This window comes from Chelonia mydas, chromosome 14 (assembly GCF_015237465.2).
Source record: "Chelonia mydas isolate rCheMyd1 chromosome 14, rCheMyd1.pri.v2, whole genome shotgun sequence".
NCBI lineage: Eukaryota > Metazoa > Chordata > Testudines > Cheloniidae > Chelonia > Chelonia mydas.
This window is the reverse complement of record NC_051254.2, coordinates 24478808-24505071: the sequence shown is the minus strand read 5'-3', so window position 1 is coordinate 24505071 and position 26264 is coordinate 24478808. Positions and strand designations below refer to the sequence as shown.

Sequence of the window (26264 nt, the reverse complement as noted above, 5' to 3'; positions counted from 1 at the left end):
TCTGTTTGAGATTATGAATTCTGGTATATCTGAGCCTTTAGGATTATCTTTGCTGTATTTTCACCTTATTTTTCTTGTGCTGAAGAGGTAGGGAGGAGTGCCTGGGGTAGGTCTCTGAATAGGATGGTGTGAAGTTATCTAATTAAAATATAATCATGGAAATCATTATTGCTACCACTTTATATAATTTCTATGACTCTTATACAAAGTGTGACACATGACCAGAAAGGATTAAGCATCCTGCAGGCTAATTGACCCAGATGCAACCATTAGAGACATGTTAGAAGAATATGTGAATGGTAATTAGGACCACTCCAAAGTAGATAGGCTAGAACTTTGAAATGCAAACCTGTATTGTTAGAGAAAGATGATACTAATTGTATGTGTTTAATTATAGCTTGTTAAATGTTTGCCATGTAAACAGACAGTTCCTGTCTATCATTATAGTTATTGATTTACAGATCAAAAGGGAATATTAACAGTTAGATGAATCTTGGGTACAATAATGTCATTGTCTGTATGTCTCTTTAAAGTTTGTGATAAATTGCTTAATGGATAAATTATCTTACGTTAATACATGTAGTTAATTACCCGACTTTCCTCCAACAGCTTCTGCAGTGGAACCTCACTGGCAGTACGAACATCGGCAGCACCCTGAAGGCTAAAAATTTTGGGGAGTGCAAAATAAATGCAATGTGATTTTTTAAAAAAATATAACACAAGGAAAACTGGACTGGACTGGATGGGGGGTTGTGGGTAGGGACAAGGAGAAATATTTCACCAAAGACTGAAAATAATTTTTCATCAAATGCTTTATATTTGAGACAAATCTAATCTCAGGAATTGTTCTTTATACAAAATTGCACCCATTTAACTACATCAGAGTGTCCACAAACTGATTTGACTATTTTTGGTGTAAGTCTGTGTGTTAACATTCTTCTTAGGGAATAGAAGTGGCTAAAGTCAATTTAGCTAAAGTTGGAAGTCAAATCCTATTGGGAAAAACAGAAAGGAGCATAAACTCTGGCAAATCAAGTGTAAAAGTATAAGGCCAAAAAAAGAATTTGAAGAACTAGCCAAAAATTCAAACTAACAGACTTTTTTAAAAAAAAGTTCATCAGAAGCAGGAAGCCTGCCAAACAATCAGCGGGGCCACTGAATAATTGAGGTGCTAAAGAAGCACTCAAGGAAGACAAGGCCACTGTGGAAAAGCTAATTTTTTTTTTGCATTGGTCTTCACAGCTGAAGATGTGAGGGAGATTCCCACACCTGAGCCATTCTTTTTAGGTAACAAATCTGAGGAACTGTCCATGATTGAAGTGTGAATAGAGGAAGTTTTTTGGGGAAAAAAGATAAACAGTATTCACCCAAGAACTCTGAAGGAACTCAGATATGAAACTTCAGCACTACTAATTGTGGTACATTATTTATCCCTTAAATCAGCCTCTGTACTAGAGGACTGTAGGACAGCTAATGTGACACCAATTTTTAAAAAAGGTTCCAGAAGTGATCCTGGCAATCACAGGCTGGTAAGCCTAACTTCAGTACCAGGCAAATTGGTTGAAACTATAGACTCATAGACTTTAAGGTCAGAAGGAACCATCATGATAACCTCTTCTGACCTCCTGCAAGTTGCAGGCTACCAAACCTCACCCCCAGACTCTTGTAACAAACCCATAACATCTGGCTGAGTTACTGATGTCCACAAATCATGATTTAAAGACTTCAAGTTACAGAGAATCCACCATCGGCTCTAATTTAAACCTGAAAGTGACCAGTGTCCCATGGTGCAGAGGAAGGCAGCAATTCCCCAGGGTCTCTTCCAATCTAGCCTGAGGGAAAATTCTTTCCTGATTCTAAATATGGTGGTCAGTTGGACCCAGAGCATTTTGGCAAGACCCAAGAGCCAGACACCTGGGACAGAATTCTCTGTAGTAACTCAGAGTCCTCCCCATCTAGTGTCCCATCACTGGCCATTGGGCATACTTGCTACTAGCAGTCACAGTCTGCCTATGATGGCATGTACCAGTCTCATCATACCATCCTCTCCATAATCTTAAATTCAGTCTTGAAGCCAGTTAGGTTTTTTTCCCCCACTGCTCCCCTTGGAAGGCTGTTCCAGAACGTCACTTCTCTCTCTGGTGGTTAGAAACCTTTGTATAATTTCAAGCCTAAACTTGTTGATGGCCAGTTTATATCCATTTGTTTTTGTGTGAACATTGGCAATTAACTAAAATAACCCCTCCCATTCCCTCGTATTTATCCCTCTGACGTATTTATAAAGAGCAATCATATCTCCCCTCAGCCTTCTTTTGGTTAATCTAAACAAGCCAAGCTGCTTGAGTCTCCTCTCAAACGGTAGGTTTTTCATCCCTCTGATCATCCTAGTAGCCCTTCTCTGAACCCGTTCCAGTTTGAATTCATCTTTCTTAAACGTAGGAGACCAGAATTGTACACAATATTCCAGATTAGGTCTCATCAGTGCCTTGTCTAATAGTACTAACACTTCCTTATCTCTACTGGAAATACTTTGACTGATGCACCGTAGGATCACATTAGCCTTTTTTCATGGCCACATCACATTGGCAGCTCATAGTCATCCTGTGATCAACCAATGCAGCAAGATCTTTCTCCTCCTCTGTCTCTTCTAACTGATAAGTCTCGAGCTTATAGCAGGTTTCAGAGTAACAGCCGTGTTAGTCTGTATTCGCAAAAAGAAAAGGAGTACTTGTGGCACCTTAGAGACTAACCAATTTATTTGAGCATAAGCTTTCGTGAGCTACAGCTCACTTCATCGGCATCCGATGAAGTGAGCTGTAGCTCACGAAAGCTTATGCTCAAATAAATTGGTTAGTCTCTAAGGTGCCACAAGTACTCCTTTTCTTTCAGCTTATAGCAAAAATTCTTGTTGTTAGTCCCCAAGTGCATGACTTTGTATTTTACACTATTAAATTTCATCCCATTTCTATTACTCCAGTTTTCATGGTCATCTAGATCTTCTTGCAAGATATTCCGGTCCTCTTCCATATTAGAAATATCTCCCAACTTTACATCATTTGCAAATTTTATTAGCACACTACCACTTTTTGTGCCAAGGTCATTAAAAAAATGTTAAATAAGACTGATCCCAAGACAGATCCCTGAGGAACTGCAGCCTGACAGTTCACTTTTCAGTATGACCAACTGTAACCTTCCCTTTAACCAATTCCTTATCTACCTTTCAATTCTCATATTAATCTCCATCTTCTCCAATTTCCCATATGGAACTATATCAATGCCTTACTGAAACCCAGGTAGATGAAATCTACTGCATTTCCTTTGTCTAGAGAATGGGTTATCTTCTCAAAGAACAAGATCAGATTGGTCTGGCACAATCTACCTTTTGTAAAACCATGTTGTATTTTATCCCAATTACTAATTACCTCTGTGTACTTAACTACTTTCTCTTTCAAAATTTGTTCCAAAACCCTGCATACAATTGAGGTCAAACTTACATGCCTGTAGTTTCTTGGATCATTTCTTTTTACCTTTCTTAAAAATAGGTACTATGTTAGCAATTCTCCAGTCCTAGAGTACAACTTCCAAGTTTATGGATTCATTAAAAATTCTTGCTATTGGGTTTGTGATTTCATGTGCCGGTTTGTTTAATATTCATGGATGGAGATTATCCAGGCGCTCCAATTTGGTCCCATTAAGCTGTTTGAGTTTGCCTTCTACCTCGGATGTGGTAATTTCTACTTCCATATCCTCATTTCCAATAGACACCTTATGATTACCCCAAAGCTCCTCAATACTCTTATGAAAAACTATGGCAAAGTATTTGTGTAGGTGTTTGGCCATACCTATATTATCTTTAATCTCCACCCCATCCTCAGTGCTTAGTTGTCCCACTTCCTTCTTTCCTTGTTTTCTTTTTCTTTATATGGCTATAGAACCTTTTACTTCTGATATTAATTTGATTCAATTTCCTTTGCAAGGTCCAGCTTTGCTTGGCTTTTGGCAGTTCTCACTTTCCCCCTACACTTTCTGACCTCCAAGAGGTAGCTTTCCTTGCTGATCCATTCCATCTTTCGTTACATAGTAAAGAAAAGAATTGTCAGATGCATAAATGAACATGATTTGTTGCGGAAGAGTCAACATGGGTTTTGAAAAGGGAAACTGTGCCTCACAAATCTTTTAGAATCAATAAACATGTGGACAAGGGTGACCCAGTGGATATAGTGTACTTGGACTTTCAGAAAGCCTTTGGCAAGGTCCCTCATGAAAGCTTCTTCAGCAAACTAAGCAGTCATGGGATAAGAGGGAAGGTCCTTTCATGGATCAGGAACTGGTTAAAAGAGAGAAAACAGGGTAGGAAGAAATGGTAATTTTTTTAAGAATGGAGAGAGGTAAATAGCAGTGTCCCCTAGGATCTATACTGGGACCAGTGCTGTTCAACATATTCATAAATGATCTGTAAGAAGGGGTAAATGGTGAGGTGGCAAAATTTGTAGATAATATAAAATTATTCAAGATAGTTAAGTCCAAAGCACACTTTGGATCTCAGGTGACTGGGCAAGAAAATGGCAGATGAAAGTCAGGGCTGATAAATGCAAAGTAATGCATACTGGAAAACATAATCCCAATGATATCTTTAAAAAGATGGGTCTAAATTGGCTGTTACCATTCAAGAAAGAGATCTTGGAGTCACCATGGACAGTTCCCTAAAAACATCCACTCAATGTGCAGCAGAAGTCAAAAAGCCATCAATGTTGGGAACCATTGGGAAAGGGACAGATAATAAGACAGTAAATATCATAATGCCACTATATAAATCCATGGTATGCCCACATCTTGAATACTGTGTGCAGATGTGGTCGCCCCATCTCAAAAAAGACATATTGGAATTGGAGAAGATATAGAAAAGGGCAACAAAAATGATTAGCGGTATAGAACAGCTACCATATGAGGAGAAATTAAAAAGACTGGGACTGTTTGGCCTGGAAAAGAGATGACTAAGGGGAGATATGGTAGAGATCTATAAAATCATGACTGGGTGTGTAGAAAGTGAATAAGGAAGTGTTATTTACCCCTTCAAATTACAGAAGAACCAGGGCTCACCCAATGAAATTAATAGGTAGCAGGTTTAAAACAAACAAAAGGAGGTACTTCTTCACATAACGTACAGTCAACCTGTGGAACTCATTGCCAGGGGATGTTGTGAAGGCCAGAATTATAGAATTAGATAAATTAATGGAGGATAGGTCCATCAATTTTTATTAGTCAAGATGGTCAGGGATGTAACCCCATGCTCTGAGTGTCCCTAAATCTCTGACTGCCAGATTCTGGGACTGGATGACAGGAGATGGATCACTTGACGATTGCCCTATCCTGTTCATTTCCTTGGAAGCATATGGCATTGGCCACTATTGGAAGACAAGATACTGGGCTAGATGGACCATTGTTCTGATCCAATATGGCCATTCTATGTTTTTTATAGTCTTATGGTAACAAACTGACTTTAGCTAAATCAACCTGAGCCATTTTTATTCCATAATAAGAATGTTCACAGACAAATTAACCTTAGCAGAACTAACTTGGTTTTAATGTGCAAGTCTGTATGTAGAACAGGGTCTAAGCACCTGGCACTGCTGTATCTGGTGTGACAAAGCTCTGTCCTTTCCTCCGTGGGTCCCATGTTTCCTGGCGGATTTCACTAGCCTCAGAGGCTCATTGTGACCCTCCATGTAACCCTTCTCTCTCTAGAGACAAGGGTCACAGTCTACTGAGCCATTTTCATCATAAACCAGCAAGGGAGGTGAGGAGAAGTTATCCTTCCTTGTACAGTCTCTGTTCTCTCCCAGTCTTAGTGATTAATCAGGGGGCAAAGGTGCGGGGGAGGGGGGGGCAGCCCAGGCCCACCCTCTACTCCAGGCTCCAGCCCAGGGACCCTAATAGTATCAGCTATGGTAGCTGTCCTTTTAGAAACATAATGTGTACAATTCCCTGGGCTACTTCCCCCACAGCAGCCCTCACTTCCTCAAGCTCCACTTCACCCTTACCTCAGGGCCTCCTTCCTTGTGCCTGATATGGTGTGTGCTACTCAGCCTCTCTAGCAGCACAACTTCCTCCCACAGCTCCTGACATCCACACCCACCTGACTGGCTGGGAGGCTTTTAACTAGTTTCAGCCAGCCCCTGATTGGCTTCAGGTGTCCCAATCAACCTAGCCTTCTCCCTGCCTTCTGGAAAGTTCTTAATTGGCCCCAGGTGTCTTAATTGACCTGGAGCAGCTTCCATTTCACTTAACCTGGTACCAGGGATTTGTTTAGCCTGGAGCTAATATATCTATCTCCCACTACTTTTCCATAGCCAGCTGGCCTTGCCCCATCACACTGGGCACTGGCCTACATTAGAAGAATTGCAGGAGGTGAGCCAAACTAGTTTTAAATCTATCTAGTTAAACTGGTGCAACCCCCTTATGTAGACATACTTAAGCCCTGTTTAAATGGGTTTGTCTTAATGCATAATTTACCAACAGAAGTTGAAAAGATACGGCTGAGGGTAAAGCAATTTGAGTGCATCTACATTAAGGAGATGCATCCATGTAAAGTGATTTAAAATTGATCTTTACGCATGCGTACAAGCCCTCAGTCTTCTGTCTCAAAGGGGTGAAAACCAAAGTGACAATCTCATCTGAAAAACAAGTTGGTTTAAGCAGGCAGCACATTTAACCGCCCATTGCCTTTGAAAGGTGGTGACAGTTCAATGAGTGTTACTGAACCAGTGATGGAGAACCTAAGGGGGGGTGTAACTCGGCAATAGGTGGAGTGTGGTTTGCCAAGTGCCTTCCCTTTGCATCGCATGGCAAGCACAGAGGAAAAGGCCCTGAGGCCAGTGGGGAGCAGCACCTCCCAAGCTATAACTCCTAAGAACTCCAGGAGTCCAGAGTCTGCAGCACGACTTGCCTGCACTGAGGGAAATAATTTATTGAAAAAGGAATTCGAGCACAGAGGCTCAGAGCCCTGCACTCCTCCCAACAGACATGAGGGTGAAAACTGGTGAAGTCTGGCTAACTCTTAATTGTTCTGGAATCTGAGATGACCAATTTGATATCGATGGCCTCTCAGGGTATGTCTCGATCAGAGCTAGCATGTCTGTCTACCCATGGTGGGAAGTAGGCTCCCAACTGTAGGCTACATCTATGTGACGAGCTAGGAACGTGATTCTCCTGCTTGTGCACCCAGACTGGCTGTAGGTCAAGTATAAATAGCAGTGTAGCTGCAGTAGTGGCAAGAGAGGCACGACTCAGCTGTGCAGAGTACAAACCTGTCTAAAGCCTTAGGGATGGCAAGTAAGTCTGAGCATTGAGATAATGGAATCTCAGTGTTGCCAACTCATGTGATTTTATTCTGAGTCTCATGATATTGGTGTAATACTTAAAGTGCCAGCTCCTGGAGCCAGCTGAACAGGTGAGAGTTTCAGCTTTCATTAAAAAAACAAAATATGTTTCGAGCCCTCAGGGTTGAGGAGAAGAGATTGAAATGTGCCCTGAGTGCACCCTACCAGGTCAGACACTAGAAGCAAAACAAAAAGAACCTTAAATGTATTATTTTTTAAATGCTCATGATTTTGGAGGGCCTGAACTCTTGATTTCTGAATGCCTGGGGTTGGCAATCCTGGAATCTTCATTTTCAGGATAGTTGGTTTATTTCCTCTTGTCTTTTTGGTGTTTTGGACCAATACAGTTTATAGTTTGAAGGGAACCTCCTGATACAGTTATTAGGGATAGTAGATGACCAGATTGTTTTGTGTTATGTTGTTGTTTTTTTCTTTTTTGGGTCCTGGGTTATTCCCCCTCCCAAGCTTAATAAGCTAACATACAAATGGATAAATTCATGGAGGTTAAGTCCATTAATGGCTATTAGCCAGGTTGGGTAAGGAATGGTGTCCCTAGCCTCTGTTTGTCAGAGGGTGGAGATGGATGGCAGGAGAGAGATCACTTGATCGTTAGGTTCACTGTTAGGTTCACTCCTTCTGGGGCACCTGGCATTGGCCACTGTCGGTAGACAGGATACCAGGCTGGATTGACCTTTGGTCTGACCCAGTATGGCCATTCTTATGTTCTTACAGAAATCACTATGAATTCTCTGTTTTTGTTAAGCACAAATTCAGTCTATTCCAACTGATCTCTCTATTTTGGTTTCTCTGTAATATTTTTTTAAAATGCCTAATCCTTGTAATGCTTCCCTTAGCTAACACAGAGTTGGTTAATGAATCTGGCAATAATAGCTCCCTGTCTGATTCTGACTTTTCCCAGTTAGCAATAAACAGTGATTTCCCCCCAGAGTTTTGCATAGCGATGGAATTTGCACAGCTGCCCTTGTTCAACAATACTTGTGATATACCCCCACCGCTTGTCCAGGCACCACATGCCAGCCCCACTGGGGATGTCAATGCAGATCTGGGATCGGGTCTGCCATGGGAATGCTGCCTCACAGCCAGCAGCCTTTACTCTACAGTTGCTTGCAGGTAGGTGTAGCAAATTGGTCCCATGAGAGCTCAGAACCCATGTGAGAGCTGGGTGGATAAACAGCATCACTGCGGCTTTAGGGTCCGGTTCCACTGGGCTCTCGCGTGGGTGAGAGCCGGCCTCCTTCCATGTGCAGGCTATGTATGGCCTGGATGAGTCCCAAACCCTGTGCTCTGGAGGGGGCTGGGAGGAGGTTTGCCCACAGCTTTGCTTCCCCACTCACCAGTCTGCAGAGCTGCAGACCCCACCCCCAGGGAGCTGAGGTGAGTGCTCAGCCATGGCAGCTCCATGAAGGGCTGGGTGTAGCAGGCACCATCTAGCCCATAATAACCAATGAACTGCACCATGGGCAGCTAGAGGTATGTTGATGAAGCCTGGGAGGCATCAGGGAGGGGAAGGAAAGGAAGGATCTTTTAGAGGCACCAGGTATGATCTTGGGCAAGTCGCTGACTTGCTCTGGTCCTCAGTTCCTCATCCTTCCTGTGCCCATGCTCTCCATTTCGACTGTAAGCTCTTTGGTGCAGGGACTCTCTTACCATGGGGCTGTGCAGCCTCTACGTAAGAACATAAGAACAGCCATACTGGGTCAGACCAAAAGTCCATCTAGTCCAGTATTCTGTCTTCTGACAGTGGCCAGTGCCAGGTGCCTCAGAGGGAAACAACAGAACACGTAATCATCAAGTGATCTATCCCCTGTCGCCCATTCCCAGCTTCTGGCAAACAGCACAATGGGGCCCTGGTCTCTTGGGGCCTCTGGACAGCAGTGTAATGCAAATGATTATCAATAATAATGGTAATAATAACAATACAGGCCAGCATGGCAGTTTCAGCCCTGTCTAGCTCAAATCAGGTGTCACAAAACCCAGTTTGTCTGGCTGGCTAACTGAGTGACTGGCTGAGAACAGACACAAAGTTTGGGTCCAGCAAGTCTCTCTCTTGCTGAGGCCAGGGGGTGGGGGGTAATAAGGCCACCCATAGCTCTGGGCCCCCCAAGAAAGTGTCATGAGGGACAAATCTGGTCCCTGCCCCCACCCCTGGCAGGGACCCTGTTCCAGCCCCGCTCGTCCCCTGCCTCTTGTCCCACAGGGTGTTCCTCGGCTGGGGAGTCTCCCGAAACTCTACCACGCAGTACATGAGCTGGTCCTGCCAGGAGTTGAGTCTTCTGTGCAAAGCGGCAGCTGGGTCACATTTTAGCAGTGTTGCGGCCACGCAGATGGAGCAACACTCTGGACCGCTCTGGCAGCAGCTGTATTGATTTACTGCTTGAAAGTGGGCAGGCTATGGCACCCGGCTCTGCAGCCTATGGAACTCTGAGCAGGTACAAACAACTTTGGGGGCCATTTGCCTCCCCCAGTTCTCCTAGTTAACGCCACTGCTCTGGAGCCCTGGTTGGTTAAGTGCCAGGTCAGTGGAAGAGCTGGATTCCCCACTGGGGTGTGACTGACTTTCGTATCCATTACCCAGACTACTGGAAATAAAGGAATAAATAAGGTTGGGGTTTTCCAGGGGCCTAAGGCAAGCTCTCTCCCCTCAACACCTTGGGAAATCCCAGCCCAAATCAATCATCGTACTACAGTAGCTAGACGTGGCACAGAAGGTCTGTGCTTCTCTGGTTCATTCTGGGTTTAGCAGGCAGCATCTTGCCCATAATAATCAATGAACAGCAACATGGAAAAATCTGAAAGCTGCTCCAGGAATTGCTGCTAGGAGCAGTTGCACAGACAGACGGGCCCTGCTCACTGCAGCTAGTAGTACCGCATGCCTGGAGAGGGAGGTGGAACTGTATGTACAGAAATATCCCACTGATTGGCTAGCTAGTGACTAGCCAGGGCTCGTTATTCCCTGAGGGCAGAAGAGGGTTATTCCCTGAGGGCCAGTGCAAAGGATTATGCACCACTTAGGCACTAAGGATAGCACTGAAGTGGGGCTTGAGCAGTGCACTGGTGTTGCCCCTTTGCACAGGAGCCAGTTGAACTCTGTGACCTGCCCAGGTTTCTGTGAGGTTACTTCTCCAGATCTCAGTCACATCCCTCTGTCTGAGTGGAGGGGAGACCCAGGCTGAAAGAGGCACCACAGAAGCCTTTTATTATTCTGACAGAGGCCAGGTTCCTGCCAGCCCCCAAGCCTCAGCCCACTTCACCCACCTGGACAGTGACCAATCAGCACCTTGGGCACCAGCCATCCTGATAGCTTAAAGCTGCCACCTCCACCCTCACCTGGCAAGGTGGAGCTCTAGGTGACCATGGCCAAACGCTGCCTTACTCAGGCCTACTCTACACACAGGTTTGTCCCAGTGTAGCTATGAGGGGTGTTTTTTTACTGAGGAGGTTATACCAGTGCAAGCCCTACTGTGGATGCCATTATATATATAAGGTTTTTCGCCTTCCTCTGTAGCATGGGGCACGGGTCAATTGCTGGAGGATTCTCTGCTCCTTGAAGTCTTTAAACTACGATTTGAGGACTTCAATGGCACAGATATAGGTGTGAGGTTTTTTTTTTGTAGGAGTGGTGGGTGAAATTCTGTGGCCTGCGTTGTGCAGGAGGTCAGACTAGATGATCATAATGGTCCCTTCTGACCTAAATATCTATGAATCTATATCTATTTCAAGGTGTGTTATACAGTTATAGCTCACGCTCCTTCCTGTTTGGGACTTACTGTATCGTATAAATACATTTATACTGGTATACTTGCATCCACGCTAGGAGGTGCACTGCTTAAATTATCCTGGTCTAGTTAAAGTGATACAACTTCTGTGTAGACAAGGTCTCAGTCCTTAAATCCAAGTGAAGCCAGGAGGGATATGCCTGAAAAGAATGTGAGTGAGGATTTCACAATTTTGGTCCCAAATGTCCAATATGCTGTAATGATGCTAATGGTTTTGATGATTGCTAGAAGAGAAATCTTCTCAGAAAACATGACAGCATCACCTGACAAATACAGAGTTTGACAGTTATAGAAAGCCAGAAAGAAAGAGGCTGTGTTCATATACTTCAGATTGACGGCCCTTTGAAAAAACCAGCGAAATTACCTGTCAAAAGAAAAAGTCATTAAGAGAGTTCAAGTTGCAGATATACTGCACTTAAACACTAGAGAACATCAAAAGATGTCATAGTTAATGAAAACTTCCAGGCTTTCAAATACTCACTTTTTAGGTTAAGGTTTAACAGTAAACTTTACCTTGTATCCTTATGTGATATTTTTAAATGTATCCTCCTACAGCTTTGTTGGACAGTGGAGCAATTACAGGAGATGGGAGATTATTATAACCTGTATGTACTTATAAGCTTTTCTGTGGCACTCAGATACTATGGTTTGGGTGCCAGTATAAGAGCCTGGATGGATAGATAGATAAATAGCATTTGACCAGTTTAGCTCCTCTGTGGGCAATAGGGAAGTGTTACTATCTTTATTTTCAGATAGAACTATTCAGGCACAGAGAGGTCAAGGGCTACATTTTCAAAAGTACTGGTTAATATTCTGGGTCTCAGCTGTTGGGAGTTCAATGTAAGAGACCTAGGCCAAGATTTTCTGAAACTGGGTGCTCATATTGCGTTTAAAAATCCATATTTGGCTGGGATTGTCAAAGGAGCCCACAACTCAGTGAGAGCTGGGCACTAACTCCCTTTAGACTGCTTTGAAAATTCTAGCCTCAAACATATAAATCGATGATTTCCAGAGGTGCTGAGCATCTACAGCTCCTACTGGACTCAGGGGGACATGCTGGGCTTTCTGCACTTTTGAAAAATCAGCCCAATTATTTAGATATGTTTAAATATGCATTTAGGAGCCTAATTTGAGGCACACAGTTTTGGAGATCGTGGCCGAATTCCAGATTCTTCCTCAAGGTTTCTGAAACAAGGTCAGTGTTTCCACAGAGCCGCACTTTAGAGGTGTGTGTTTGGCTGCGTGGCCAAGGAACCTTCTTGGGCTGCTGGGACAGTGAGGGTCTCTTGCTGGCCAGGCGCTGGAAGGTCCAGATGATTTCACTGTTGGGTCTACATAGTCAACTGCTTTGCAAGTCTATGGATGAGTCCCTTGCAAAGGTGGCTGACCTAGTGTACAGATCTGTAATGCATATTGGGACATGGTGGTGTTCCCATCTCAGTGGGCAAAGATTCCCTGCTGTGGTGAATGTTGCCAGAAAATATATGAAATGCACACATTCCTCTGCACTGGGAGACAGGGCTCATCTATGAACCTCTGTGGTTCATGGTCTTTGGAAGCCTCATGAGTCAAGGGTCCCCATATATCTTCCACAACTGAGGGCCACAGACGAGCTCTCAAATCCTCTCTTCCTCGGATCCGAGGTAACCAATGCAGATTCTCACCCAGAATATGGCTACGCGGGAGAGGCAGGGCTGGGTCAGGAAGGTGCATGTGTAATAGAGTGACCCTGCATTGCCGCTGGTAGGCACAATAAAAACTGCAGCCCTTAGGCCCATGTCTGATTCTCACAGGCATAGATTTGTTTTGTTTAGTTGTATGGTGCACAAACATCTCCACAGTTTCAGAGCTGCAGGTCTTGATCTGACCCAGTCCCTGTGATTGTGACAGATTATACCCTTTTATTCACACCCTAGACACTATTGTACTAATTTTTGTACAAAGTATGCCTTGTGTGGTATCATCTGAAAACTCATAATTTGTTGGTTATTATTGTCCTGGTAAAATATGTGTAGTGACAGTGTATGTGATGTTATAGGACACCCCTGTATGGTGTTATTAACACATGTTCCCAACCCCGCAGCCCTGCCCAAACTGAGGTTGTAAAACAGGTCTGTCCTACACAAATGAATGGGTGATCTGCTCAATTTTCATTTAAGCAGTAAATAGAGTCATCAAGCAGGAAGGGAAACAAGGGAAGCTCAAACACGTGAGGATAAGCAGTGGGAACATCCTTCCACACAGACTTTTTGTCTACTTGTCCCCAGCTGGAAATATTTTTTCAAGAGGGAGACTGAAACTATAAAAGGAGGGAAAAACACCCCAAGGCACCCTCCCTCTCTCTGCTTGCCCATTGCATTCACTGCACTTGAAGTGACAAAGGAAGTATTCGTTGGGCTCTGGAAGAGGGGTCCTGACCTCTAGGATTTGGTCAGTAAGACTGCTGAAAGCATTTGGTGAGAAACTGCTTTTATCTTATATAGTTTGTTTAAATTAGGTATTAGTAAATATCTTCTCTTTATTTTTCTTGTGACCATCTCTGACCCTGATGCCTTATTACTTGGACTCACTTAAAATCTCTCTCTTTGTAGTTAATAAACTTGTTTTATTGTTTTATTTAATCCAGTGTATTTAATTGTAAGTGTCTAGGAAACTCCATTTGGGGTGACAGGATATGGGGCTTATTATTCTTTTTAAAGAAATAATGGACTTAGTATAACTTGTATTGTCCAGGAGAGGGCTGGGCAGAACAGGACATACATTTATTGGAGAAAATCTGAGACTTGGTGTGTTGGGGTCAGCCTGGAGTATAACCGAGGCTGGGGAGAGTCAGAGTATAACCCATGCATGGCTGGGAGGCTGCAATTACACACAGACACTCAGGGTGTGGTTTGCCTGCTGGAAGGCTGATTGTGAGTGGCCCAGGTGGGAGCTACTTCAGCAAGGCATTGTAAGGCACCCAAGGTTGCAGGGCAGGGTTCACACAGCTGCTTATTAGTCGTGACTGTACCCTGGTATGTCACCTTGATATTGGCCTTTCTCTTGTTGACAACTTCAAACTTGTACTCTGTGACTGCCATGTCCCTCTGAAAGGGGGCACTCCTTTTTTTGTATCAAAGACACAGAGCTTCCCAGCACAGGCCCTGTCACACACAACAGACTTCTTGAGAGCTGTTACTTACTTTATTACTGAGATGGAGCTAGGCCTTACAGGAAATTGAATCGATTATTGGTAGTCTTTTGGGAAAAGTCTTTGGCACAGGTCATCCTGGCCAAAAGCTAAGCTGATAAGAGTTTGTACTTAGTACTATCGTTTGGCTTCTGTCCCTACATTTAACCACATCAAGGCCCCTTTCACCAGGCAGTAGCAGTTTCAGTGATGTGTTCTCAAGAATGCGTCTGCATCAAAGATGCATAGGGCAGCTGGATGGAGTTCAGTGCACATCTTTACAAACCCCTTGTGTCTGGAGAGTGTAACAGGACAAAGTTCAATGGGACTTGCTCAGTGTGAGTAGGGGGGAGCAGGAGCAAGTCCGAGGGAGAGGACTTATGGTTTGTTGTCAAATTTTGTTACATTTCCAGACTTTCAAATTTTTCTTTTTGGCTTTTTAAAATACAGTATGTTTTATGTTTCAGTGAGGTATATCGACATCCTTAGTTCTGTGCTACAGAACATTTTCATCCAGTACCTAGGCATAGTATATAAAGCAAATGACACATTTCAGGGAGTCTCTCACAATGAAAATCAGTTACAGAAAAAAAGGCAGTATTTTCAATTGGTAATCAATAAACAGACATATAGTTACGTGACTTCCGCTGTGAAATGAAAACATTTACCATCTCAAGAAAGCAGAAATTCAACAATTGTGAAATTATAATCCAGTGGTGTCACCGGCGTACCAGTATCCGTTTATATCAGAAAAGCTGTCTAGGAACAGGCACAGAGCATTGGAGGGGGGTGAATGGGCATGTTGGAGATATTTACAATAAACAGGTAGGCAACCTCTTTACCCAGTAGATTATAAAGGGTAAAAGGCTTCCAGGAGAAGACAGGATGTCCTGCTCAGAGTGATATACCCAGCACCATAGGAAATCAGGCCTAATTCAGCAAACTAGCCCTATGCATCACAGCATTTAAAGCATATGTTTTAAGTTTAAGCAGGTAGCAACTACTATACCTGGTTAAAGTTAAGCACATGCTCAACTGCTGTGCTGAACCAAGGAGAGGGATTTCTCTTATAGCAGATCTGTATTGCAATTTCTGTGGTGGAAATACCCAAATGCACTCACCTGAGTAATGCAATTGAAGCTGATGAGACTACGTGTGTACAAGCTACTCAACATCAGTAAGAGTCTGGAATTGGACCCTGCTGAAGGGTGGTAGCAGAACACAACACATGGTAGAAAACAGCAGCCAGCAGCTGATACTAGCCAGAGTGAAAATGGATCCATAGTATGCGACAAAGAGACTGACACTCCAAGGGACATAGAAATGTATTAGGAATAAGTCCACAGTATAGACCACCACCAGGTCCATGAAATGGATCAGATTACAGCCCAGATACAGGAGGTAAGTATCCCTCCCTCACTTACATGAATGTTCCCAATCATTTCATGAGCTTTTTGAGACTGGTTTTTGGTTGATATTTAGTCTGAAGTACCTGCTCCAGGGCAGACAGACAGTGAGTTACCTGCTCTAACTGCAGATTGGGGAGACAATCGGAGGTTCAGAGATAGCCAAGCAGGCTTCCCCCATCTCTGATATAAAGTAGGTGGAATACCGGATGGCTCTGTAAGGACAAGGGAGCATGTTGCGATGAGTAATCAGAGGAAGCACAGCAGAGAACTCAGTGAGGAAACAGCCACATGTACCATCACTCGCTTGGGGTAAAAGTGACTTTTCCCCTGCAGCTCTGCCTCAATGGAAAGTGACAGGGAACAGCGTTGCAGACCAGAGATGTCAGTGCAGCAAGTGCAATGGGAAAGGAAGTTGAATTACTGCCTTGTCATTATGCCCCTTGCAGCTCACAGGCTAATGAGATACAAAAAAAAAAAAAAATGAAATGAGCTGACACCTACTTAATCTCTTCAGAGAAGAATATTTACTTGGGTTAGTCTTGACTGCAGCCTCGTAGGATGGCGGGAGATGGGAGAGGTTCTGGAAGGACCTGGAAAAGGAGAGATCATAGGGCTCCGTGGCGGAAGTGAGGATATTGTTCATCCGTGGTTTTTCTGCAAGAAAGAATAAAAACATGTCCACGCAATGCACCAGGGGACAGGGAAGAGAGAGGTGAGAAATTCCCATCCACCTGCCAGATAGCAGAGCCACTCCCCTACATCTGAACCAAATCTGACAGCTAGGCACTACGCTATAATTAAAACTGACACCAGCCAAGCCATGGGAAATGAAACCCAAGACTTTGCTGCCTTTAGTCTCCACTGCAACTATTAACAAATGCAAACTGCAGTGAAGAAGTGCTGCCCACAGAGCACAGACTCCTTTGTTAAGTCAATGGTAAAGATAGTCATCTCGTTATAGACAGAGAATATTACACTGTTGCCTATTCCCCAGGGGCTCCAATATCTCATCTCTGAGGACAAAGTTAGCACAGATGCCATTAACATCTATGTATAAGCGACCAAACCCACCATGTGGAGAAGATGCTTTTCTGCATTCTGCACTCCAGTGTCTTGGTTTACTATAGAATACAACACACCCTCCCTTTAAATCAGTCACATGATTTCAAACACTGCCCCTTTTGGGGGTGGGGGCTCTTCAATTCTCCTCTCCCTCTGCACTAGATGGAGTCTACTATTGATAAGTGCCATTCAGACTGGCTACTAGCCCTAAGAATTCACTTCCTGAGTTCTGGTATCATCCCATTCTCTCTTTGGGAGGAGATTATTGTCTTAAGGGTTGGGTGGAGGGGAAGTAGTGACAGTTCCTGAAGCCTCATGTGTTGTCGGATGCCAATCTGACTCCTGTCGTGACAGGGAACCTACAGAACAGAGACTGTAAAGGGTTTAAGGCCCAAGCACAACTGAACTTTCATCCTGGTACCCTGGAAAAAGGTGATGTCCCAAGCTAAAATATTTCTAGGAAGGGTCAGATGCATGTTGGGAACTTTTGTTTTGAGAACTGGGTTTTTGCTGATGTTCCTGAGCTGCCTCAAGGTTGCTCTGTTGAAGGGTATTTCTGCAGAGCAACTGGGAGCGTGCTTCCCAGCCTGGGTAGACAGACACATTAGCGCTGCTCAAGCTAGTGTACTAAAAACAGCAATGTGGCCACAGCAGCATGGGCATCAGCTTGGCCTAGCTGTCCAAATACATGTCCGCGTGTTCCCTGGGTCTGGACATGGGCAGTTAGCCAAAGCCACTGCCCATGCCACCACAGCCACACTGCTATTTCTAGTGTGCTGGCTCGAGCAGAGCTAGTGTGTGTCAGTTACCTGCACAGGGAAGCACGCTCCCAGCTGCAGTGTGGATGTACCTGCAGAGTTCAAATGGCTCAGGTGAAAGGATACTCCTGGCAGACTCTGGAGGCATTGCTGGGGCCAGCCTGGGTGAGGATTTCCCACAAACAGGAGTGTCTCTCAGGGAGATGGGGGCGGCATTTGTTTTCTTGCTGCTTTCAGTGACTGACCTTTCTGTGTCACTGTCTAAAGCACATGGCTGAACTTCGGACCATCATGTTTCTCAAACCTAACAACATATCCTAGATGGTCTTCGAGCTGAGCTCCTGCCTCTGCTGGACCTGTCAACAGGGCACAGGGGAACTCTATCCCATCAGACAACCCAGGAGAATTGAGCCTTGTCTCTTGACCTAACTGTCCACCCCTCACGAGTGAGTGGAGTGCTCTGGAGAAAGGGGCCATGTGCTCGGGCCTGAACTGGCAGGAATGGCCACGGCCCCTGTCACCTGTTGTGCATGGGTCTCAGAGACTGCATGTCTATAGAATCATAGGACAGGAAGGGATCTCTAGTCCAGCCCCCTGCACTCATGGCAGGACTAAGCATGGGCAGTAGATGAACCACCCATTCAGGAAACCTAGCCCACCAGCCCCGCCCCTTCCACCTGAAGCTCCACCCCCTGAGTCCCTCCTCCACAGTCTCTCCTCCTCCCACAGCTAGAGCCCTAAGCCGCCCACGGTCCAAACTGTGCCGGCTGGCCCACCCCAGGTACGCTGGCCCAGGCCAGCCTGAGCCACCCCAGCCATGCCTTCCTGGGCCACACTGGATGCCCCAACACCAGCCAGCTGCCCTGCCCCTTGGCCAGTCTGAGCTGCCCCGGCTGGCCTGACCCCCCGGCCGGCCTGAGCACTGGCCTGAGCCACCCCTGGCTGCCCCAGCCCCTGCCTGATCCCCAAGCTCCAGGCCACAGCTGGAGCTGAGCCCCCGCTGGCTTCAGGATGTGGGGGGCAGAGCATGGGCGGGGCCACAGCCTGGGCCTTAGCCTTCCCTGGCCTATGATACTCGCTGCCCCTGGGACTAAGTATTATCTAGACCATCCCTCGCAGGTGTTTGAGGCCTCACTGGGTTCAGTTGTGCTGCTGCATATGGAGGAAGTTAGTGCCCAGTGAGTGAGGGTCACAGGGTCTGGCTTTCGGTCAGGAAACCACAACACTCCTTCCTGCTGGCTAATCCGTCTGTGTTTCTATAGAACACCAGTTATGATGGCAGCCCCCGCCTCAGCATCCTGCTTCCTGGTGACCCTTCCTACAGGGAACAGAGCTCAATATTTCTTCCTCTGTCGGCAGGTGGCTCTGCTCCCAGCATTGCTCAGAGGCGATGAGTCGCTGAGGGAATCACTGACCCCAAATATCATGCCAAGCACAACCCCCAGCTACCATGGACAGGCATGGAGACGCTCCCTTTGACATCAGTGAGAGCTGTAGTTAGGGGCTACTGCAGCTCTGTGGCTGACCCTGGGCGAGTCACTGCGCCCCTCGGTGCTGAATTTTCCCCAGCTGATAAATGGGGATCATGACACCCACCTTTGTAAAGTGCTTTGAAATCCTCAGCTGCACTGCACTATGGAAGTGCTAGTTCTCACATCGCGTAATGATGACAATTAGTATTGTAACTGAAAAAGGCTCAGCCTACAATTGCTGTCAGTAATATCGTTTTTCCACGCTTGGCATGATTTTGTTTCTAATTGTGGGCTCTCCTTGTCACCCCAGAAATAGGACTTGGTTTAAAACCAGTCTTGTGTAAGGAAACTTTTGTGATGCAGGCTGCCGAGAGTGATTGTGATAGGAAGGCAGTGTGATGAGGCTCTGGGAACGAGGGTCCAGGCCGATTGTTGTGAACTCGCTAAAGGAGGTGCTGTTGTGCACACCGGCCTGTGTATTACTGCCCTCCCAGGCTGCAGGAGACTTGAAATTTCCACCAGTTGTCCATTCTCTCCAGTGTCAGCTCCCAGATTTTGTGTGTCCCTTGTTAACATATGGAAACCCTAGGTGTCCTGCTCTCTGGCCTTGGGGTGTAAAGTGTTTGTTTAGGGTTACAGTGTGACAATATAGATAGCACTGAGGTGTTTCCCCAAGGGCCACGTATAGCCTGTCTGCCAAACTATTTCTGCCCAAAGCTCTGATCCCACGAGCTCCTATGCATGGCAGAGCCCTGCACCCACAATGAGCCCTAACGGGACTTCCCATTGGTGCAGGGTCCGTTTGGGCATGTGAGCTTGCAGAATCAGGCCTGCATTCATAAAGAGATGGATGGATTTCTGCAGCAATTTCTGGTGCAGGAATGAGGGGCAGCCTCCAGCAGAGTTCAGGCTCCTCACTGCATATTGCTTTTGTTATTTGTCGCAGAGGGAGGCCATGGGTCAGCATCTTGAAACAGAGCCCTCTGCACGCTTGCTAGCCCTGAGCATATCTCTAGACATGATGACTGGTGCATTTGGATTTTATAATGCTAGTGGAGAAAAGAGGCCAAGCCACTGGGTCCAGGCAGTCTGCGGAGTTTGCTTGGTATTGAAAGCACATCCCTTTGCCGAAAGTCAGGTGGAGTGACTGAAGCTGGAGTTTAAAATAGTCTTTCATCAGCCCAGCCAAAGGCCTGTTGAGTGATGACGTTGATATCTCTCCAGTGTGCGGGTGTTAAAGTAGGCAGAGATCAGGCTATTCAAAATAGCAGTGATCACAACTGCTGGAAGCCTAGTGTCAGACTGCGGGAGGGACAGATGGGGTCCTGGCCGAGCGTGCGGTAGGCCTGGGTCATGTGACCTGGTCTGAATGGATTCAGGAAGCAGCTGGGTCTGACAGGTATGGCAAGAGTGCAAAATTCTGATGCCACTCGGAGACGCCAGCCAGTCTGCTCCGAGAGCTGAGCCCCTTCATCCCCGCATCAGCCTCATGCAGCAAAAGGGCCTGGCTCGGCCCGGGCTGCTTGCGCTGCCTGAGGAGCACCAAAAAGGCACCACTGTCTGGGCTTTGCTTTTGTCTCAGGATTCCCAGCACACTAGGTGAGAGCGTCCGAGGATGGCGTGGGGGCGGCCAGACTCCCAGTCCTGACTCAGCCACAGTCCTTCCTCGGAGCTCTCACACCCGAAGCTCAGCGGGTGGCACAGCTCTCTGCAGCTCCCTCCCTGTCATAAATATAAAGGGAAGGGTAACCACCTTTCTGTATACAGTGCTATAAAATCCCTCCTGGCCAGAGGCAACATCCTATTACCTGTAAAGGGTTAAGAAGCTCAGCTAACCTGGCTGGCACCTGACCCAAAGGACCAATAAGGGGACAAGATACTTTCAAATCTTGCTGGGGGCGGGGGGGTGGAAAGGTTTTGTTTGTGCTCTTTGTTTACATGGTTGTTCTCTCTTGGGACTGAGAGAGGCCAGACAGAAATCCATCTTCTCCAACCCATCCTAATCCAAGTCTCCAATATTGCAACCAGTATAGGTAAGCCAGGCAAGGCGGATTAGTTTATCTTTTGTTTTATGTGAATTTTCCCTGTGTTAAGAGGGAGTTTTATTCCTGTTTTCTGTAACTTTAAGGTTTTGCCCAGAGGGGGATCCTCTGTGTTTTGAATCTGAATACCCTGTAAAGTATTTTCCATCCTGATTTTACAGAGATGATTTTTACCTTTCTTTTTTCTCTTTTTTTAATAAAATCCTTCTTTTAAGAACCTGACTGATTTTTCCATTGTTCCAAGATCCAGGGGTTTGGGTCTTTGATGATTTTGTAACAAATTGGTGAGGATATTATTCTCAAACCTCCCCAGGAAAGGGGGTGTGTAGGGCTTGGGGGGATATTTTGGGGGAAGACGTCTCCAAGTGGTCTCTTTAACTGTTCTTTGTTTAAAGTGGTTGGTGGTGGCAGCATACTGTTCAAGGACAAGGCAAAGTTTGCACCTTGGGGAGGTTTTTAACCTAAGCTGATAAGAATAAGCTTAGGGGGTCTTTCATGCAGGTCCCCACATCTGTACCCTAGAGTTCAGAGTGGGGAAGGAACCCTGAGACTCCCCAAGAAGCACTCTCAGGGAGAAAGGCCTGCATGCCTCAGCCTGTATGCCAGCACCAGCCCAGGGACATGGGGAGCCAGCTGGCTCAGCCTTTATCCAGAAACTGCTGGGGCTGTGCAGGCTAGGACAGCCCTTCAGCCCCATGGAGTTTTGCATAGGCATGGAATGGGGGGCATGGGACTGCCTTGGCCACACCTTATCCTGACCCCAATATATCCCATTTTGCTTCCCTCTACCTCTGCTCTGCCCATGACACACACAGAATGCCCACCAGAATGCCCCTTGCACCCAGGATTGCTATGGAGGCAGTGCAGAAGTAGCTCTATGCCTGGCATTGTGCAGGAGAGGCCTCACTTCTGCAAGGTGTGTGTGTGGGGGCTCTTTGCCCTGGTGCATGGGCAGCCAGAGTCTGGATATAAACCAGCACAAGTAACAACAGACCCTGTGGTGGGATTTTGACCAATGTGTAATGACTTGGGAGAAGCTGTCCCGTTGAAAGTCAGCTCATGGAAAGCCAGTAGTACTTGTGCTCCTATCTCACTTAGATACCTTTGAACATCCCACCTCTAAACAAGGTCTTTGTGTGGCCCCATTTCCCTAGTGACTCTGTTACCTGAGAGCAGTACCAGCCCCGTGAGAGTGTGCTGCATCCTGACACCCCGTCAGGCTCATCTGCATTTGCCTCAGTGGTCCTGCCTCACTGACGGGCAGATGGGCATTGGAGGCGCACACAGAGGGATGCAGAGGGCTTGCCTCTCTCTGCACTTTTAGACTCCTCCACTAGTGACTCTTCATCATCACTGCTGCCAGGAGGCAAACGACGGTAACATCTCGGAGCCACCAGCACCTTTAGCCCTCTAAAGTGGGTTATTGCTTTGCGGGAGAAAGGACCCAATCCTCTGCTCACTGAAACTAATGGGAGTTTTGCCTTTGAATTCAATGGAAAAAGGACTGGGCCCAAACTGTCCAGCGGACACAGGATTAAGCTGTTATCCTAATCTGCAAATACACAGGCTCTGCTGTGAGTACTTTCAACCGAGATGGGACTTAATGGCAAAAACAGCAGGGGCTGGGTCTCCTGGCTCACAGTTCCAGCAATGGTTTCTCTCCCATGGGATCTCCAGACATTCTCCTTCTCCCTAGGGAGCAGATACTTCCTCATCAAAGCCCAGAATACAGCCTGCATGGCTCCATGCGTTTGGAGTCTTCTTGCTCTTACCACAGGCTCTGGGTCAAATTCAGTCCTGCTGTAAATCAGTGACATTATGCTGTCTGCCGCAGGCTGAATCTGACCTCTGGGTCTAACCCATTACCCAGTGGACTAAGGCACAACTTCTTCAAATAAATTCCCCTGCACACTGAGAAATAGGGGCCTTTCACCCCCACACCAAAAATCATCATTTCTTAGACATTTGTTCCAGGCAGAAATTTGATTTTCCTCTGCAGCAAAATTTTCAACACAATTCACAAAAATGGGATGCAATTAACTTTGTAAACACAGCTTTTCACATCTGAGTTCAACGCATACCTGGGCAGTTCCCCCACAGGTAGGGTTGCCAACTTTCTGACTGTGGAAAACCAAACACCCTTACCCCGCCCCCTTCTCTGAGGCCCCACTCCTGCCCCACCCTTCTCCAAGGTCCCGCCCCTGTTCACTCCATCCCCTGCAAGAGGGGATGAGGGCTCTAGCTGGGGTTGTGGGCTCTGGGGTGGTTGAAAACATGGCACCTGGCAACCCTAGGGGGTGGAACTTTTTCCATGCAACTCAGACTCCCCCTCCTCCCCCAACACACACACACACAGACACACAGACCCATCCTTTGCATACGGCACAGCCAGAAACTGAGGTAAAGGCTGTGGGAAAGAAAGACTCTTCAAAAACAACCCACAGTTGCATTGCTCTTATTCCTAGCAATTGCTCTGTGCTTTGTCCTATTCCTCCTTTGGAGCATTCCTGTTCTAATGTCAGATGGGATGGAGACAGGCAGGCAGCTCCATTCCTGCAGGATGCGAATATCTAGGAGGTTTCAGTGTCTTCTGGTACCTAGTGAATTCTTAGCACCGAGACCCCCCATTGCACTGTCTCCCGGGCAGAGCTGGAGGAAGGAACCATCCAGTTCTGTTCAGTGCGTGGCATACAGGGGTGAGCAGGGCTAGAACCCAGAGTGCTTTGTGGATCCATCAACCTGCTCTCCCTGCTGCTCCCACTACAGAGAGCAGAATAGTGCCATAGAAACCCAGCACTGGGCTCTGCGGAAATGTTACCCTTCCTTTCCTTAGCACAGCGCTCACACTGACACTCTTCCCAGTTCTCTGAGCACACGGCACCGATCCAGCAGCTCTCACAGCCCTTCTAGGGAAATGCACGGCTGCCATCACAACCTCCCTCCCACTGTGTGTTCCCTGTGCTTAATTTAAACCTCTCTGTCACCAGAGAGTCCTCCCTCCCACAGCTCAGACACGCAGTCGGGGAGAGAGGCTGAGCAGACAACCCTACATCCCCGCAGGAAATAGCTTCCTCCCCCAGTCCTCACACACTGACAGTTCCCTGCAGCTGGATCACTCCGACAGCACCCCACTGGCTCCAGTCAGAACCACGTGCAGCACTTCAAACCCAACCCAGCCTCCCCCGTTCCCCATTCAGCCGCTGTCCTCGCTAACGGCGCTGCAGCTGGTGCAGCTACAATGGGGCCTCCTGCGGGATAACCTACCTCAGGGTGCAGCTACCCCCTGGAACTCACCAGGCTGCCTGCTGATGAGGTGTCAGGCCGGGGCAGTGGCTCAGCTCCCCTTCGGTGTGTCCTGGCAGCCGGTCATGGGTGGGAGCTACACTCATCTCAGCCGCACATCACAGCCTAGTTATAGTGCAGTGGGGTGAGTGCAGGCACCCAGAGCTGCGTGGCAGCTTTCAGGAACCATGTGCTATGATTTGTCACTGTCCTCAGGACTCACCATCCCTCTCTCAACACCAAACAGCCAGTTTCATCCCCTGGACAGAAGAAGAAAAGCCTATGACTCTAGAAGAGCCTAATTTTTATCCCAGTTCTGTCTGAGAAATGATTAGCCATTTCACACCAACACTAGGAATTTGGGCCATTTTCCTGTTAGCTCAGTAATAACCAAAACTGGATTAATAAATACCTCTCCTCTTCAGCCAAGGCATGTCTATAGCTCCCCAGGCTGGGGTTGTTCTCTGGTAAACAAAACCTAACCTGAAGTTATCTACTGAATGCGCTATTGCTTTGAGATCGATTTGTCTGGCTGATGACTTCAGTCCATGTCTAATGGCCTGATCCTGGGATTAGGAAGTGCATTTCACTCACTGTGGCAGTAGAAACAATTGATTAGATATTATACTGTAAACAGCGACTTCATCAGCACTGAGACAATGCCCCCACCCCTCTGTTTGTGCTTGGGTAGCAAAGAATTAGGGTAATATCCTTTTGCAAATCTGTCAGCAAGAACCTGCATACAATCTACATTTTCCATGGAGGCTTGGATAAGCTAAAATAAGCCCAGTCGTATGTATGGGATTTGTGTTTAGTGTCAAAGCAAGAGAGTTAATTGACTGCTTGCATGAGGTGTGTGAAATTAAGTGCCATACTTTTCTAATAGGCTTGCACAGAATCAGTATGTCCGCTTACCATCTGTTTTTCATCCAGTCAATCAGGAGCAGCACATAATGAATCTGGCAAATGAGAGGTCACCTTGAAAACTACTGTCTATCTTTCAGCAAAACTAATGAATAAACTGAGATGGGTGGAGACTACTTGAGCTGACTTTTGCATAATGTATTTAAGACTCAAGTTCAGGGAACTGATGGGTTCCAGTCCGTAGGAATCATGTGTGCAATTTATACACCATCACTAGTTAAGTAGCAGTTTCTTTCTGCTTGGAGACGTGTCAGAATTTCACAATGTTAGAATCAGACATTGATTTTTTGTTCACATCACCTGTTGGCTTCTGTGAGCCAGATGCAGGATGGGAGAACACAGTCCGTCCCCATTTCCACACAGCCAGAGTTAAATCCCCCTGCTATTTTCCCCAAACACAGAGAGAATGCCCAGGGTGTCCAGTCCTTTGGGATGCTTTGGGGGATGGAACAAATGCTCAGGGTTACTGCGAGTGGCTGCCACTAAACAGCCAGCCTTTACCCACAGTTCCCATGCCTTGGCGTCTGAGATACTGCAGTCATTTCTGATTCTAACTACATGGGAAGGCTCTTTTTTTGACTGTAAGCAGGGACCATATTTTCTTATGTATTGGTACAACATCCAGCACAACAGGGCCCTGAGCCTGGCGGGGCCTCTGAGTAATACCGCTGTGATGGATCTGCCAAGCAGGGGACTGCAACTCCCCTCAGCTCCCTCCCACCGCACATCCCTTTCCCCTGGCCAGGGAGGAGGGGAAGGTCCTCCACCAGGAAGTGGCTGGTCTGTGCTGGGCAGTGGCAGCTGCATGGCTAGCCAGGAGTTGCAGAGAATTTGGATGCAGAGAGGAATCCCCAGGAACCAGCTGCAGAGCCATGTACAGAAGAAGCTGTGCCTGATGGATGCTACAGCTGGGTGTGGGTCTGTGGGGTGCTTAGGGGGATCCTGCAACTGCTGGGCAGAGAGCCAGTGC

General features: G+C 46.5%; 1 protein-coding gene across 3 annotated transcripts in view; it reads right to left on the bottom strand.

Annotated features, from left to right (window-relative positions):
- Positions 1–26264, bottom strand: part of SHISA6 (shisa family member 6) — a 378854-nt gene that overhangs the window by 11091 nt on the left and 341499 nt on the right. For 2 of the 3 annotated variants that reach the window (XM_043528411.1, XM_043528412.1), the window contains one exon: positions 16256–16408. In XM_043528411.1, coding sequence (XP_043384346.1) covers positions 16256–16408 — 153 coding nt within the window. The remainder of the gene's footprint in view (positions 1–16255; positions 16409–26264) is intronic. The other variant, XM_037914391.2, reaches the window with a different exon arrangement.